Source organism: Mustela nigripes, chromosome 9 (assembly GCF_022355385.1).
Source record: "Mustela nigripes isolate SB6536 chromosome 9, MUSNIG.SB6536, whole genome shotgun sequence".
Taxonomy (NCBI): Eukaryota; Metazoa; Chordata; class Mammalia; order Carnivora; family Mustelidae; genus Mustela; species Mustela nigripes.
Genome location: NC_081565.1, coordinates 1,274,144 through 1,290,366, shown reverse-complemented (window position 1 = coordinate 1,290,366; position 16,223 = coordinate 1,274,144). Strand labels below are relative to the sequence as shown.

Genomic DNA, 16,223 nt, shown 5'->3' with positions numbered 1-16,223 from the left:
CCCTCTGCCTGCCCTTGCGGGGGGCAGAGGTCAGGGCCGGCCTCTCATAGCACCCCAACCCCTTGCACACCCAGAAGAGAACCTCTCCCTAGCACTTTGCCTCTGACACCAGAGCCGCGAACCCACTTCTACGCGGCAGGCGGGAGCGCGGGCTGCGATGTTTAAAAAGCTGGGCTGCGGGACTGAAGGATGCTCCGCCCCGAGGTCCCAACGGCGCCCACTCCAAAACACGCAGCTCTGACATCTGGTGTGCGGGCCACCGTGGTCAGGCCCCCGCAGCGTGGTGTGAGTCTACCCTTGACGCCACAGGCCACGGATTAATGCTTAATTTATCAGCACAAATCACCCCCTACGACAAGATGCATGCCCTCAAGTCAGAAGACAATACCATGCTTCTCAAGCATAAAGACCTGGCTAAGTCAGAAAAAAAGGACAGTTCATAGGAGTTTTACAATTTATTAAATAGAAAAGCTGTCAATTAGAAGAGGAGGGAAAAGGGAAATTTATTTAGAAAAATAACATCTACAGAAAAATAGGCAAGAAGGCACGCAGTGCATGTTCCGCCTGCCCTATCTGGCAAAGCAGTTGGAAAGGCTCCGTGGAGGGCCTTGTGCCAACACAGGGAGGCTCTGCACTCTGAACTCCTGAAGCCTAAATGTCATGATATAAACCCCCTTTAAACACGTATCGAAACCCTCCAGCCAAAGCACTCTTTCAAACCCGCCCCATGGCACAGAGGTGCACTTAGATGGCCGCACACACTGGCCTGCCTGGGTGACCCAGGGCCCCGCATGGGACATCCGTGCTCAGGTCTCCCACGGCAGGCACGCCCACAGGCCGGCAAGAGTGGACTCCGAGCCGGCAGGGGCCCCGAGGGAGGTTGCAGGGCCCTAGGCCTTCGGAAGCAGCTACTGACCGCGGCTCCCCTGCTTTCTCTCCTGTCGAAATTAAGGACGAGCCATTGACTTATCTTATAATTAACATTCCAGAATGAACGGAAGACACTCATTACAGAACTGTGCTTTTCAGTTTAGTAACTTCAAAAAAAATCACTGGCTTTTATAGAAATGTCTTCCGATAGAGCATTACTCTGGGAAGTAGCGGGAGCTCGAGCCCCCAGAAGGGCTGCGGAGAAGCCGGTGCGGCTCTCACACTGGGGCTGCTTCTCCCTGCAGAGGCTGCTCACACTTCGCAGGTCACGAAATCAGCAGGTCATGATAAATAGCTTTACTACGGGTGAGCACGACATATTTTAAAGACACAACAGCATTTCCAAATCTGGTGAGCAGAGACGTCTGGCTGTAAGCGAGGCTACGGCCTAGAAGCATGTCAGGGTTCTCAAGACTCCTCCTCATCTCTAATTTCAGAAATTCTGTCTATAGATTTAAGGATTTCAGCAACAAGATTCAACGTTTCAGCTCCCGAAACCAGCTGCCTGAAACGGAAACATGGCTGTTACGGGCCAGCTACCACGACTCTCTGATGACCCCGACAGAAGCCAGAAAGCAGCCCCTGGGGGGAAAGTAGACTCCAGCAGCTGCCGCTCCCTCCCAGAGGGGCCCGGCCCTAGGGTAGGCAGTTGGGGCACCCAAGGGGAGCGACTGCAGCGGCCATCTCCGGGGGGTTCTCCAACGAACTCATCTGCTTCTTATGAGAGGGAAACACTGTTATTCCTCTCCGTGCAGAACAGAAGTGTGCGGCAGGTGACGGAGCTGGGACTCCGACCTGTGTGAGGTCAGCGCTCCGGTAAAAACCCCTTACTGTGCAGATGGTCCGAGCGCCTGCTAGCCGGGCACACGAGGTGCAACCTCAAGGTTAACAGCGCCAACAAGTGCACGTCTGCTCCCAGAGCCCTGTCTGCTGTGTCTAGTGCGGTCGTGCTTTCAAACACCGAGCTGAAGACCCCCTCCCCCCAGGCCCGCTGGCAATCTCAGCCTCACCCCTGCCCATGCCCAATGCTCTTGGCACCCCCGCACGCACTTTATTGAGGAGTGGGCATTGTTCATGACGACACGGAGGTTCTGCAAGGCCACATCGGTGTTTTGCTTGACCACCGCCAGGCTGGCGCCCTGGCCAGAGCGCAAGGCTTCATTCTCACGCTTGAAGTTGGAGACCTGTGCCTATGGCGGCGGGAGCAGGGAAGCAGTTTGGCGACCACAGCCTTGGCACAGGTAGTGAGGGAACATGGGCTGGCCCCCGCGGCAGGCGTCTCCTGAGGGGGCTCCCCCGGGACCCGGATCCCCCGTCCGTGGATCCACCCTCAGCACTTCTCCGCAGCATCGGGAAGTTCATGCGGGGCCCCGTGCCATCCCGGACAGTGCAGCCCGTGCCCAGCACCCTGCCGCTGAGCAGAGCCAACAGGGCCGGGAGGACCGGGCAGGGGGAGAGCCGGCAGGGCCGGACTGCGCGAGCCAGCGCTGCTAGGGAGGCTCCCAGACCCTAAGCCCGTGCTGGCCACGCACCTGGAGCAAGCTGACCTCCTGTTTCAGCTTCATGACGTGATTTTCTGCTTTCATAGCCCGTTTCTGTCCCGACAAAAAAGAAACAAATAAGCACCAGCACCACGTAACGCGGCAAGACGTGGAAACAGAGTGAAGGTGGCCCTCTGCCCCCACCCAGGGGCCTCCGGCTCGCACCGTGAGGGCCCCCTCCGGGCGCTGCACCTCTGCGGGCTGACGGCAGAGGAGGGGACACAGCCAGCACGTCACTATGCCCACGCACCCTCCCGGCCCCTGTACCGTCATCAGCTCCAGGTTCTGCTCCACCTGCTGGACCACGGACTCCAGATCGTGATAGTCACTTTCCTCCTTGATCATTTTCGCTTCCAGCTTTCGCTCCAGTGTCCTCACCCTGGGGACAAAGAAGACCAGGCTGTCGATCACCCACGCAGCTCACTGTCCGAATGTGTCTGAGAGGCAGCTCGGTGGGGCGGGCGGCTGACCACCACGAGGCCAGCGACCCACAGCTCTGCCGCTCTCAGCAAGCGCGGCTGGAGGGGGCGCGGCGTCGGGTCTGAGCTTTCACTCAGAACACGAGGAGCGTGTGTGACGCGGGTGACCCGCGGACAGGGAAAGCCGAACGTGGTCCCGCCCTGGCGCCCTGTCCCAGACAGCAGACGGATGGGCGTGCTGGCCGGCATTCTGGAAGCAGTGCTGACTCAGGGCGTACGTACATTTCTGTTTGAGTATCAGAGAAACTCTGGACCTCCGTCAGCTTTCTTCTCAGCTTTGAGTTTTCATCTTTCAACTGCAGAGGAAGAAAACCCCTATTAGAAACTCTGTGTCTCACTCAAACGGAGGCTGCATTTCTGCAAACTGGTCCTGCAACTTCTCAATAAACGAATATTCCGGAGAGGAAGAGAACCAGGAGTGGAAAGCTCTCCCTTTAAAGGCCTAGGGTCACGGACATGCATTTCACTCCTGACCTTCTTTTAAGTGATAATCTCTCCTATAAATGTTTCTTCTACTCAGAACACAGCGAGACATCCTTGAGCTGGCGCCTGAAGTGGACCCTTTCCTGAGGGGGGGACCTGGGAGGGTCTCCGAGGTTCCTGCCCCAGCTGGGCCGCAGCCCACTGCCCCGCACACGGCTCTGCCAGTGGTGCGGCGCGTGGGGAATCGGTCAATGTGGGGCGCCGCCACATAGGGCGCACCGCAGACCGTGTGGTCCTTGGTGCCAAGACCCCAGGCCACCAAGGCCACCGGGAGGCTCCGGGTCGTCTGCGAATTCGCCACTCGGACATGCGGCGCCACTCAGAGTCCCTCACTTACTGCTTCGTAGCTAATCTGCAGCGTCCGGAGATGCCTATCTCCCAGGGACTCTCCGTGGGCCGCAAAGTCCGTGCTGGGGCTCCCTGGTGGAGAGGCACGAGACTCAGAGTCGCTCAGCGTCCACGGGGGCAGGGTCTCAGGCCCCACCAGCTCCGACGGGGTGGAGAAAAAGGAGATGTATGTGCTGCAGGGTGATGTGCTGGCGGTGACCCCCGAGGGGCGGCTCTGCTCCACAGTGGACGGCAAGTAGGCTCCGTTCCACCCGTCGTCCTCATCCTCGTCTTCATCCTCGTCCAGAAGATCACCAGCCCCTGTGGGGTCTTCAAAAAATGGCTGCTGATATTCCAGGCCATACCCCACGGTCTGGGAGGTCGGGGAGTTGCGGCCAAGTCCCAGTGTGTGTCTCGTGGCTTCCTAAAGAAAACAGCCGGAGGCACAGCTCAGACCCAGAAGCTGCTGGAAGCCTGTCTTCCGAGGGGCTCGGCAGTGGAAAGAACAGCCCCGTCCTGTCTACCAGGAAAGAGAAGAGCCGGGAAGGGTCCCGGGAGCTTCTCCACCCGAGTTTCCCATCGGCGTTAGCTGCCGGCTCCCTGTGCCCCCCCAGCTCCTGCAGCGTCTCCCACGTCGGAAGAGAGATGTCCTCTGGACGTTTCTCTGTGTACAGTCATCGCAGACGACGTCTTGGATCTACCTTTGAATAAATTCTGTTGTTGCCTGGATCCTCTCCTGACAAGCTGAGGTTCTTGGTTTTTAGAAACTCTTTAAAGGAGAACGGATTGGCCTCTGCAAGGTCTTCAAGTTTATCGTCTGAAACAGTAGGACATGAAATAATTGCCAAAAGTCTCCCAAAAGTAATCGAAAAGAAACTTCCCCGTTATTTTTTTTTAGAACACAACCACATCTAAAATTGGGACCACAACCCTCTTCATCCCACCAGAATTCAGCGACGCTAGGACGTGAAAAACCTAGCCAATAAAACAGCTGTCCTTCCACATTCCAAATTTCCTTCCTGGGGTGCCTGGCTGGCTCAGGCAGTAGGACCGGTGACTTTTCACATCGGGGTATGAGTTTGAGCCCCTTATTGGGGGCAGAGTTTTAGTTAAGAATTCTCCTTCCAGGGCGCCTGGGTGGCTCAGTGGGTTAAGCCGCTGCCTTCGGCTCAGGTCATGATCTCAGGGTCCTGGGATCGAGTCCCACATCGGGCTCTCTGCTCGGCAGGGAGCCTGCTTCCTCCTCTCTCTCTCTGCCTGCCTCTCTGCCTACTTGTGATCTCTCTCTGTCAAATAAATAAATAAAATCTTTAAAAAAAAAAAAAAGCAATTCTCCTTCCCACTTCCAACCCCCCGGCTCCTGCCCTTGCTGCCCATGGAGACCACTCCCACGGACTCAGGTAGTTGCCCTGGGGTATAACCATGCTGGGGGCCGTCTAGAAGCTCCAACAGCGCAGCCAGCTTAAGGAACCCTGCTCTACCTCTATCCCTTTCCCTGCTCACCCATTCTTCCTTTCTCTTTCCCTACCTGCTTCCCGCTCTCCCCATCCCTAACCAGCAATGACGATCCGAGCCCAGGCGCCAACCTTGTGCAAAGCTGACTCCCGTTTTTCTAGCCCGTGCTGCCTCTTCAGACCCCTGTGGTGTGCCTTCCCACGTCTCTCTCGGCCTGCACATCAGGCTCACTTTTTGTCCTCGTAGCCACGCCCTTCCTACACTGGGGTTAAGGCTGAGTCTGCGGGACTCCTCCACCACTTGGCACACTAATTACACGCTGTCAGACTGACAACCTGCCGGGAGGCACCTGATTTGGCGCTTTGTGCGGGGCAGAGGGAAAGCGAGAGGACTGCCCAACCACCCTACCTCCAAAATGTGTCTCTTGGGCTCCTGGCAGACCTTGCTTAGTACATTTCCCCTTTCCGTAGCCAAAATCTGCAAAGAGATGTCATCACCTTAGCGTGATCACAGAGGCCTCTGTGACAACAGCTTTTCAACACAGGGTCTCCGTCCCAGTGACTGCCACAGGCCGGGGAACTGCTCAAGCACAAGCCCCCGGCTCCTGCTGGTGGAGATGCTGTGGCTTCCGTGGGCCCCGGCTTGTGTGCTTCAGAAAAAGCTCCCAGTAAGCTCGGATGACCGATGAGGCTGCGTGTGTCCTCCTCTGCCTTGTGATGCCTTCTGAATACACCCTCACAGACCGCCACTCTCCCGGGGCGACCTGATGAGACCCCATCTAAGGGCTCGCCCCCGCCGCAGGGCTGGTCCAGGGAGAGTAACCCCGCACTAAGGCCGGACACTGTCCCATGTCCCCCACCTCTCCTGGGAAAGGGGTGGTTGGCGGTGCTCCCCTGGGGCGTACCTCTCTCTCGGCACTTACCATCCTACACTGGAAGGGTCTGTGCGGGGAGGGGCCGCTCTGCACCCGCGCGCCCAGGGGCCCGCACTCAGCGGCACTGGGCGCCCATCGCCGGGTCGGGAGCCCATCGCCGGGTCGGGAGCCAGCGGGCCGCCGGCGAGGGCCTACGGGCCGGCCGGCGGGGGCTCCCTGAGGCTGGCGTCTCACCTGTGTCTCCCACGGAAGCTAGCACCGGGCTGGGCACATAGCACATAAACGCCGGCCGAATGCCGAGGCAGTGGGAGTCCAGGCCCCCGCCGCGGGGGCGCTCACAGTCCAGCTGGGGCAGCCCGGACCGGCGCTCAGAGAACGCGGAGGCTGCAACAACAACGACAGCGATTGGCCGCGCGCCCCGCGGCCCGCCTCACCTGCAGCCCGGTCCGGCGGGGCGGGGGCGCGGGCGCGGGCGCGGGCGGCTCGGGGGCCCGGCGGGCTCGGCCCCGCCGCCCGGCCCGGCCGCTCACCATCCGGAATGACGAGGCTCCGGGCTCGCGACAGCGGGGGGACGCCCGGGCGGCGCGCATAGCCCGCCATCGCCGCAGGCCCGGCGGCGCCGGCCCTTCCTAGCCCGGCAGCGGCGGCCCCATGGCCCCGGCTCCGCCCCGGCCGCGGCCCGAGTCGCCGGCCCCCGTCGCCCGCCGCCGGGCAGCCGCTCCCAGCCTCTCGCCGCGGCTTCCGCTCCCGGCACCGGAAGCGCGCGCTCGGACGCCGCGGGCCGGCGCCGTAGGGGCGGGGCGTCGGGGGCGGGTCCGGACGTGACGACAGAAGCGGGGGGCGGGGACCCAAGATGGCGGCTCTGGTCCTGGCGACGGCGCGGCGGCTGCTGCTGCGCGGCTCGGGGTCGTGGCGCCGCTCGCGGCTGAGGTGAGCCGGGGTCGCGCCGGGGGCCGGCCGGGGGTCGGGGCGGCGGGCGTCAGCCCGGACGCTCCGCCTGCGGCTTCCCCACGCGCAGACGTGGCGCCGCGGGCTCGGGCTCAGGCTTCGGGACCCCGGCCCTGCGTCCGAGGCGCGGAGGGCGCTTCCGTGGCGGGGCCCCCGGGTCCGGGCCGCGAGCACCGTTCGCCCGGCCTCGCCGCCGGGCCTTCTCCCGCCCTGTGCCCCCGGGCCGATGGGGCCCGCCGGCGGCCACGTGTCGCCTCCGCCCGGCCCCGGGTGAGGCCGAGCGCGCGGGGCCTCGGGGCCTCGGGCCGTCGCGCTTTCTCCGCCCGCCGCTCGCTCTCCCGCCTTCCTGGCCGCGGACGCGTCCACCCGGACACCGTTGGGGGCGGCCCTCCGTGCGGGCCGGCGCTGCGGGAGCGCGGGCGGGGCGGTCGCGGGAGCGCGGGCGGGGGGCGGCGCCGGGCCCGGGGCAGCCGGGGCGTGTGACTTGGGGAGGCGCAGCGGCGGCCGACGACGGGTGAGCGAGCGCCGGCGAGCGCCGGCCGGGCCCGAACGGGAAGGTCGGGAGCGTTGGAGCTGGGGGAGCGAGCGTGTTCCGGGCCGGGGCCTCGCGGGGGTGCAGGGGAGCGCTCGGAGGCGCGACCGGGGGAGGGAGCAGCGCTTCTGGGCCGGCGCAGGGGTCAGGCTTCTGTTTGCAGCCGTGGGGCAGAGGGAGATTTGTTTGCTCGGCTCAGCCCCGGGCACAGTGTGGTGCGGTCGCTGCTGTGCAAGAGACCGCAGCTGAGGTCCAAAGAAGTGACCGGCTTGCCGCAAGGCCCCGGGGCCCAGCCGGGATTCGCAGCGAGCCGGGTGATCCTCGTCAGCCCTGGGTGTGGTCTCCAGGGCTGTGGAAACAGGCAGAAAGGGGCCTATCCACCGTTGGTGTGGACGGAAGGAGATGGCCGGCGCCCAGATGGCCACCCCAGGCTCGGGGGTCTCTGGTCTGTGTAACCGCGCGTCTTCTGTGTTTAGGTCTGGAGCCCCTGCGCGCAGAGGGTTCAGCAGCGGCAGCGCCTACCCCCGTGTCCCGCTTTCATCCCCCTTACCCGGTGTGCCTGAGCCTGTGTTTGCTACGGTCGATGGGCAGGAAAAGTTTGAAACCAAAGTCACCACGCTGGAGAATGGGCTTCGTGTGGCCTCCCAAAACAAATTCGGACAATTTTGCACAGTAGGAGGCAAGTACTGTTGCTGGTGTTGCGCGTCATCCGGTTGGTCTCCACGCCCCACACTTGCTGAGCTTAACACCCTGGCCTGAGTTGTGCTGGGGCGGGTCGGCGCGGGCAGGATGGCAGAGGCCGGGAAAGCCGCGGCTGCAGGCCATGAGCTGCCGCGCTGCTGGTGGGCTCTTCCCCTTTCTGCCTTCCTAGAAACCTCACACTTTCCCAGCGCACACGTGACGCACACAACTCCGTCAGTGTGGCGTGGTGTGCGGCTGCTGGGACCTAGCCCAGTGGTGGACACACCGGCATCCTCACGGAATTAGGTCGGCCTGTCTGGTTACCATCCGTTTTCAAGGTTTCTCTAGATTGCGTCCAGTCTCTTCAGTGTTTGGCTTAACCTGTCCGTTTTCTTTTTATCGCCAGTTCTTATTAATTCAGGATCAAGATACGAAGCAAAATACCTTAGTGGAATTGCTCACTTTTTGGAAAAGTTGGCATTTTCGGTCAGTATCCTATTTGTAATCTTTGAGACTAGATCCAAGAAGGATTTATCGGTTTCTATGTTCTTTAAAATGGTTATTTCAGTAAGTGGCTAAGCTGCTAAGGTAATTCTACTAAAAGATTTTTAGGTTAAAAGATACTTGATTTTACATGTTTTTAAAGTAAACAAGTTTTTTTTCTCAAAGAATGTATTTTAGAGGTTGCTTTGGATTGAGTACTTAGGTTTGCTTATTTTTACTAGTCGACAGATCGGTTTGACAGTAAAGATGAAATTCTGCTGACGTTGGAAAAGCACGGGGGTATTTGTGACTGCCAGACATCAAGGTATGTCAGGTTACTTTGGACCCACATGGAACTGTGGTTCTTATCCTCGGTCGGAGTCCCCCTGAAACCCACCCCGGAGAGTCTGTGGGGGTTAGTGGTGGGAGGTGAGCCTGGCCTGGGCTGGGCTGGGGGGAGGACTTGTGTGGGGAAGCACGTCGGCAGCATCGTTTAGAGCAGAGAGCGTGCTGCGGAGCCAGGTAGTGCCCAGAGACTGCCGGCTGGACACTAGGGACACAGCAGGCCCCATCCCCCATACGCTCACGTATCTGGCAGAGCGCTGCACCACAGGTCACGGACACGAGAGCCAGCAACCGAGACTGGTGGAAGCACGGGGAAGGCAGCCAACCTGGTGTGGAGTCGGGAAAGGAACCATAGCAAACTCGTCATTGGACTGGTGTGGAAGGAGTTTGCCAAAGCGGCTGAGGGGAGGAGGCGGCCCAGGACAGCAGGGGGAGAGGCTCAGCCAGGAAGAGGCAGCGGGTTTTTTGGGAACGGGGAGGTCCAGTCTGCAGCCAGCACACAGACATCAGGGTGCAACGGATGGGGCAGGTGTTTGTCTACCACGTGTGGCTCTGGCCTCAGCCGGGGAAGGCCGTGTGCACTGCACGTTGACCAGCGGGTCGGGGCAGCAGATGCTCAGGAAGCACGTGATAAAAGGGCTCCCCGTGGCAGGGGTCCTGTGCTTGTGGAAATGTCTCAGAATGGCTCCTGTCCATCTTGACTAGACAGCTGCTGTCACTCCGGTGCATGCTGGAAGTCCCACTAAGATGGGACATAGTGTGTGTTGGTCCTCCATGCCGGGGGCAGGGAACAGCCCCTGTTGGCCTGCACCTGTGCTGACCTCAGTGCCTGGTGTCATTGCTGCTTTCCAGGGACACCACCATGTATGCTGTGTCTGCTGATTCTAAAGGCCTGGACACAGTGGTTGGCTTGCTGGCTGACGTGGTCCTGCACCCCAGACTCACAGGTGGGCCCTGGGCGGCCTGGGGGGGCTGGAGGCTGGGCCCCGGGGAGGCACGTGGAGGCGCTGGCCCGGGGGAAGAGCGCTGTAGGCAGCCCTTGTGCGCAGCTGCCAGTGACTTGACAGTTTCCTTGGAAATAACGCTGATGGTCGGGAAAGTCTTTCATGTTTAGTACTTCGATGTAATTCTGTGCCTTTTGACATTTTCAGTTAAATTAGGTCTTTTTTTTTTTTCTAAGTTTTTATTTATTCATTTAATTCATCTTTACACCTAGCATGGCGTGGGAGCTCACAGTCCACGATCAGGAGTTGCACGCTGCTCCGATGGAGCCAGCCAGGTGTCCCGGGGAGGATTTTATTTATTATGACAGAGACCATGGGAGCGGGAACACAAGCATGGGGAGTGGGAGAGGGAGAAGCCGGCTTCCTGCCGAGCAGGGAGTCCGATGTGGGGCTCCATTCTAGGACCCTAGGATTGTGACCTGAGCCGAAGGAAGACGCTTAGCAACTGAGCCACCCAGGCACCCCTCAGACTATCTGTAAACTCTGGGCTGGTGCGCTACCGGAAGCTTCCACGTCCCTGTGTCCATCCCCTTCCTTGGCTTGGTGGTGGCAGGACCTTGAATTCTGTGCCTGCGGCGGGCCGGAGTGGGCCACATCAGCCTGGCCTTGTAGTCCTTCCAGTACTTGCTCCAACAAGCTACCGAAGCGGCCGCGCGATGCCGAGTGGTGCCTCTTTTGTAAATCCTTCCTACCCTGTGCTTTGGGGCAGACGGGTCAGGGGCCTGGTGCCTCTCCTGAGAAGCTGGGGTTTGGGGCTGGTCCACGTGGCTGCCTCATGGCTAAGCCGGAGAAGAGGCCCAATGTCTCTGGGCCCTGCTCCGTGCTGCTGACCCCCTCACTTATGCAAGCACCCCCAGGTCCACCCAGACGAAGGCCAAGGAGATACTGGTGCCTGCCTGCCGATGACCCTTGGCCCAGCCTGGTGGTGTGGGCCCAGTGCCATTTCTCTCTTGGCTTGTGCGGTCTGAGCCTTGTCTGGGTTCCTTGCAGATGAAGAAATAGACATGACACGAATGGCTGTCCAGTTTGAGCTGGAGGACCTTAACATGCGGCCTGACCCGGAACCGCTTCTCACGGAGATGATTCACGAGGTACTAGAGAACCCACAGCACCTGCCTCCGCGTCAGTGCCCCCCTCCCCCGGCCCCGCACCAGCATGGTCGGGAGGGCGCGTCTGCCGTCCTGCAGGCATGGACAGAAGCTCTGTCATTCCCGCACCAGCGACTCATGCGTGTTCTTCATGTCCTCATTCTTGGACAGGATCGTCATCCATTTCCAGAATGAGCATTTTAGTTGACATGCTTTTGGGTTTTTGTTTTTGTTTTTCTCTTTTTTTCGAGGCTTCATTCTGGAGAGAGATTTTACTGCTTTTACAAACACACGAAACTGTTCCTGCCAAGCTAGCAAAGCTAAGCTCCTCTGGGCCTTTCCAGTCACAGCTGGTGTCACAGCAGGCCCCGCTGAGGGGGAGACCAGGCCCTGGTCTCTCTGTCACTGTGTTTCTCCCTTCTTTTGTTAGGCTGCTTATCAGGAAAACACAGTTGGCCTCCACCGTTTCTGCCCCACAGAAAACATAGGAAAGATTGATCGAGAAGTGCTTCATTCCTACCTGAGAAACTACTACACCCCCGACCGCATGGTGCTGGCAGGGGTGGGTGTGGAGCATGAGCACCTGGTGGAATGTGCCAGAAAGCACCTCCAGGGAACCCGGCCAGCCTGGGGGTGTGCGAAGGCTGTGGACGTGGACAGATCAGTAGCACAGTACACTGGGGGCATGGTCAAGGTAACTCGAGGTGGGGTGTGTGTATGTGTTGTTTAGTTTCTGTTTTTGGCATGTTCTCAGCTTTATCGCGCCGGTGTTAGAATTAGCCACACATTCATGGCTTTACCGCGACACACCTTCTGGGTTTGGAGCAGGACATGTTCTTGCTCAAAGCTGAGAGCTTATTAAGAAGGAGTTTAGGGGTCCCAGGGTGCCTCAGTCGGTTAAGTGTCAGCCTTTGGCTTGGGTCGTGGTCCCAGGATTGAGCCCCACATCGGGCCCCCTGCTTAGTAGGTGTCTGCTTCTCCCTCTCCCTCTGTTCTCTCTCTCTCTCCCCCTCTCCCTGCAGTAAATAAATAAGATCTTTAAAAAAAAAATGAGTCTAGCTTCTGTGGAAGGCTGCAGGATCGTTTCTGTGTCTGAAGGAACTTACGCTCATGCGTGGTTTCTGTAGAACCCTCGTGGGGTCTTTTGCTTTGTTTTTTTAAAAGTAGGCTCCACACCCAGCATGGAGCCCAGTGTGGGGCTTGAACTCACGACCTTGAGATCAAAAGTTGGACACTCAGTTGAACCACATAGGTGTCCCGTGGAGCATCTTTGGGCTGACCTGACCTGAGAGGCTTTTGAGGCTTGCTTGTTTTCCGTGTAGGCACACTGTTCACTCTTTGCTTGTAGCTGGAGAGAGACATGTCCAACGTCAGCCTGGGCCCCGCCCCGTTCCCCGAGCTCACGCACATCATGATAGGACTGGAGAGCTGTTCCTTCTTGGTAAGTTTCATCTGGGTCCCACCACGTCAGGGAGTCTGGCATCACCTCCTGGCCGAGTTCTGCCCTCACGTCTCCCGCAGGAGGAGGACTTCATCCCCTTCGCTGTTCTCAACATGATGATGGGAGGCGGCGGCTCCTTCTCCGCTGGCGGGCCTGGCAAAGGCATGTTCACCAGGCTCTACCTCAATGTGCTCAACAGGTAGCTTGACTTGCTTTCACTGGCTGTCCCTGTGCCATCAGGCCCAGCTGAGGGCCCTTTTGCACTGTGCCACCGCCTTGTCCCTGTCCTTTGCAGGCACCACTGGATGTACAATGCGACCTCGTACCACCACAGTTACGAGGACACGGGCCTCCTGTGCGTGCACGCCAGCGCCGACCCCCGGCAGGTGAGGGCTGGGCCCAACGCTGGCAGCCTCCGCTTCCTGTACACAGCCAGGCTCTCGGGCGTTTCCTCTGAATTGGAAGAGAGGCTCTTAGTCCGGATCACACCTTTCATCTGTGCCCTCTTCCTTAAAGGTTCGAGAAATGGTGGAGATCCTCACGAAGGAATTTATTTTAATGGCTGGAACTGTGGATGTGGTAAGTACAGCACAGAGCCATCTCCGGACGTCCCCGCGGTGTCAGCAGGTTAGAGAACGTGTGGGGGTGGCTGGCAGTGGGCCCGTCCCCCGTGCTCCCAGCCCCGCCGGCATCTCAGAACAGTGCAGCCCCCTGGGTTGGCCCAGGCCCACGGCCAAGCTCCCCGCCTGCTCCCTGCTGTCAGCACCAAGAACAGTTGCTGCCTGACCCGCCCTGGGCCTGCTCACGCCTGCCTGGCCTGGGGCCTCCTTCGGCTTTGGTTTTGTGGGAAGGAATGAGGCCGAGCGGTCTCCTGTGTCCGGCTGCCCTGTGGACCGTGTGAGTTAGAGCCGCGTCACACTGGATGAGCAGGTGCTCAGGTGGTTCTCAGGCTCTCCCCTCATTTCCAGTGTATTTTTTATTTTGCTTTTTTGGTTTGGTTTGGTTTTGTCTTTAAAGATTTTATTTTTGAGGTAATCTCCGCAGTGTGGGGCTGGAGCTCACGGCCCCGAGACCGAAAGCCACATGCTCTGTGGACAGAGCACACCGGGTGCGCTGAGCTCCTGTTTCGTATTTTTTTTTTTTTTTAAAGATTTTATTTATTTATTTGACAGAGATCACAAGCAGGCAGAGAGGCAGGCAGAGAGAGAGAGGGAAGCAGGCTCTCTGCCGAGCAGAGAGCCCAATGCGGGACTCGATCCCAGGACCCTGAGATCATGACCTGAGCCGAAGGCAGCGGCCTAACCCACTGAGCCACTCAGGCACCCCCTCCCGTTTCGTATTTTAACCTACGTCTTTGTTTCCTTGTTTTTTGGAAGTTGGTTTTTGTCACTTTACTCATTTAGAGATCTTGTTTCTTGCTGGACCAGCGCTTGCATGAATAAGCAGGTTCTGTGCGCGTGCGTAGAAGGCCCGGGCAGAGCGCCCCAGCGCGCAGCCTGAGTGCCCGCGAGGCTGGGCGGACGGCTGTCCCCCGCAGATCTTTCCTGCTCATTCTGTGCTTTTGCAGTAATCACGTGGTCCCCTTTCTAGTCAGGAAAAAAAGTCATTTCTAATAAAAATGTATTTCCAAAAACTCATTTTAAGAACACATATTTAAAAATTTATGTTGGGCCTTCGTTGGTGGCCTACTAGGAAGTACTTGCACTAGTCTGAGGTCAGGGTTAAGTATTTGCCCGCAGTAGGAAGAGTAGGGAGAACCCGTCAGGAATCAGGATTCCTCGCGGAGACGACCGCACGGGATCTTGGCTCTGTCTCCCAGCATGCGCTGCCCTCGCGCGCCCGCCCCGCCTGTCACCGCGTGTGACCTTCCGTGCCCTCCAGTGTCTGGTGGAGTGCTGGGAGCAGAACTTGAAGGAGTCACGGTGTCCGTCTCACGTGGTCCGCGGCTCAAGGCCAGACCGCGGTAGATCTAGCTGGTCCCCTCGGAGCTGCCTGGGGGAGCGGGGAGACCCCAACTCTAGGATCCATCTTGCTCGTGCTTGTGGCCGAGAGTGGGCGACGGCACAGGCGCCACCTCAAGCTGAACCGTGGGGCGGGGGATTGCGTCTCAGGCGGAGCTGGAGCGGGCCAAGACGCAGCTGATGTCCATGCTCATGATGAACCTCGAGTCCAGGCCTGTGATCTTCGAGGACGTGGGGAGGCAGGTGCTGGCCACATGCTCCAGGAAGCTGCCGCACGAGCTGTGCGCGCTCATCCGTGAGTACCGGCCTGCCGGCCAGCTCAGGCTCCTTCCCAGGGGACCACACGGCCCTGCTGACCTGTGGCTCTCGCACCCCTGAGCCCTCGCCCTGGGCCGGCCCTGCCTCCCGTCCCTGAGAGCCAAGCCCCGCGACTCCGGCTTCCAGTGCCTCACAGAGGGGCCGTGCCTGCCACACGGGGCTTCCGGGCACACTGAGAGGTAACGGACAGAGACGCTCCACATGCAGCTCATGGGGGGCTCCCTCTGTGACTTGCACCAAGGTCGCCATGACCTCCCGAGAGTGACGTACAGGAAGTCCTTGAGTTTCCTCTGTGTGTCCCTCCCGCTTTGAGGGACGAATCTGTCCACACTGCATCAGCTCCTCAGAGGGTCCGTGAGCCCACAAGGTTGGGACGGTGGTTCCGTGGTGACGTTTGTTACCTCATGGCAGCTCCCGTGTGCCTCGTCCACAGGTGCATCCTTACCCTGCTTTGGGGAGCCCCTCAGGCCGCGGCGCTCAGCACACCGCTCTCCCTAAGGCCTCATCTTCTGTAGTAGCACCTTGTCACTGGTCGCCGTGTTCCCACACTGCGCTTTCTATGCCCACGCATGCTGAGGCCCCCGGTCCCGCCTCGGAGGGCGGCGTGTGTGACCGCCTGCCCTACGGAGCCCCGGGCGGCAGTGCTTTTCCTTCCCTGCAGCCTCTCCCCGGGGCTGCTGCGCCGACTGAGCTGTTCCTTCTCGGGGGTGTCGGCTGCTCTGGGAACTGACACGTCTTGCATTTGAAAATCCTTTAAAACCATTGGTACTTCCCCCTTGGCCAAGAAAACTTCCCTGACCTCAGCCTCACTCACCCTGTCGTTGCCTCGCAGCGGAATCTGGACCCTCTGGAGTCTGGAGTCCGCAGCCCGGCCTTGGACCCCTGGGGCTGTTCCGTGGCCGTAGCCACGCAGGGAGATGGAGTCCGTGCAGGAAGCGGCCGTTCTCCTGAGGTCCTTTTGTTCCCTGTGCCAGGCAGCGTGAAACCAGAGGACATCCGGAGAGCTGCCTCGCAGATGCTCCGCAGGAAGCCCGCGGTGGCCGCCCTGGGCGACCTGAGTGACCTGCCCACCTACGAGCACATCCAGGCGGCGCTGTCCAGCAGAGACGGGCGCCTGCCCAGGACCTACCGGCTCTTCCGCTAGAGGCCGTTTGAGACGCGGCCCAACTGGGCGGTGGGTGCAGCGTGTGTTTTCGGGTGTGAGTTTAGTGCGGAGATTGATAAACGGTGCAAACCACGGGACTCTTCTCTTAAATTTGAACATGTTTAATGTCATCGAGCTTCTGCTTTTTCGCTGTTGACTAGGCCATTCAGTAGAGCAAAGGTCTGCCCT

At 59.6% G+C, this 16,223-nt stretch overlaps 2 protein-coding genes across 3 annotated transcripts; one reads left to right on the top strand and one right to left on the bottom strand.

Moving 5' to 3' along the window:
* Positions 1–440: 440 nt before the first annotated feature.
* Positions 441–6,771, bottom strand: ENTR1 (endosome associated trafficking regulator 1). Its single transcript, XM_059410321.1, has 10 exons — positions 6,620–6,771; positions 6,324–6,473; positions 5,624–5,692; positions 4,462–4,577; positions 3,771–4,184; positions 3,173–3,246; positions 2,739–2,850; positions 2,463–2,525; positions 1,981–2,120; positions 441–1,435 (listed from the first exon to the last, which is right to left on the bottom strand). The coding sequence occupies exons 1-10, from the start codon at positions 6,687–6,689 to the stop codon at positions 1,339–1,341; spliced, it is 1,305 nt and encodes a 434-aa protein (XP_059266304.1). The 5' UTR covers positions 6,690–6,771; the 3' UTR covers positions 441–1,338.
* Positions 6,772–6,907: 136 nt separating this feature from the next.
* PMPCA (peptidase, mitochondrial processing subunit alpha) lies at positions 6,908–16,165 on the top strand. 2 transcript variants are annotated; one of them, XM_059410319.1, is made up of 13 exons: positions 6,908–7,019; positions 8,046–8,248; positions 8,657–8,736; positions 8,976–9,058; positions 9,931–10,025; positions 11,073–11,173; positions 11,601–11,864; positions 12,519–12,611; positions 12,692–12,810; positions 12,907–12,997; positions 13,128–13,190; positions 14,723–14,867; positions 15,869–15,960. In XM_059410319.1, exons 1-13 carry the CDS (start codon positions 6,943–6,945, stop codon positions 15,871–15,873), a joined length of 1,419 nt encoding a protein of 472 aa, XP_059266302.1. In that variant the 5' UTR covers positions 6,908–6,942; the 3' UTR covers positions 15,874–15,960. The 2 variants fall into 2 exon arrangements, with proteins under 2 accessions (XP_059266302.1, XP_059266301.1); XM_059410318.1 differs by having other exon boundaries at positions 6,909–7,019; positions 15,865–16,165.
* Positions 16,166–16,223: the final 58 nt, after the last annotated feature.

What these genes read in the sequence shown, in the direction of transcription:
- PMPCA (XM_059410318.1), top strand. Translation starts at nt 6,943, where the DNA reads ATGGCGGCTCTGGTCCTGGCGACGGCGCGGCGGCTGCTGCTGCGCGGC. An exon ending in TACCTCAATGTGCTCAACAG is followed by an intron (nt 12,811 to 12,906) that starts GTAGCTTGACTT and finishes TGTCCTTTGCAG; the next exon opens with GCACCACTGGATGTACAATG. An exon ending in CGAGCTGTGCGCGCTCATCC is followed by an intron (nt 14,868 to 15,864) that starts GTGAGTACCGGC and finishes TCCCTGTGCCAG; the next exon opens with GCAGCGTGAAACCAGAGGAC.
- ENTR1 (XM_059410321.1), bottom strand. Translation starts at nt 6,689, where the DNA reads ATGGCGGGCTATGCGCGCCGCCCGGGCGTCCCCCCGCTGTCGCGAGCC. An exon ending in ACAACAGAATTTATTCAAAG is followed by an intron (nt 4,185 to 4,461) that starts GTAGATCCAAGA and finishes TGTTTTCTTTAG; the next exon opens with GAAGCCACGAGACACACACT. An exon ending in AGGAGGTCAGCTTGCTCCAG is followed by an intron (nt 2,121 to 2,462) that starts GTGCGTGGCCAG and finishes CCGCCGCCATAG; the next exon opens with GCACAGGTCTCCAACTTCAA.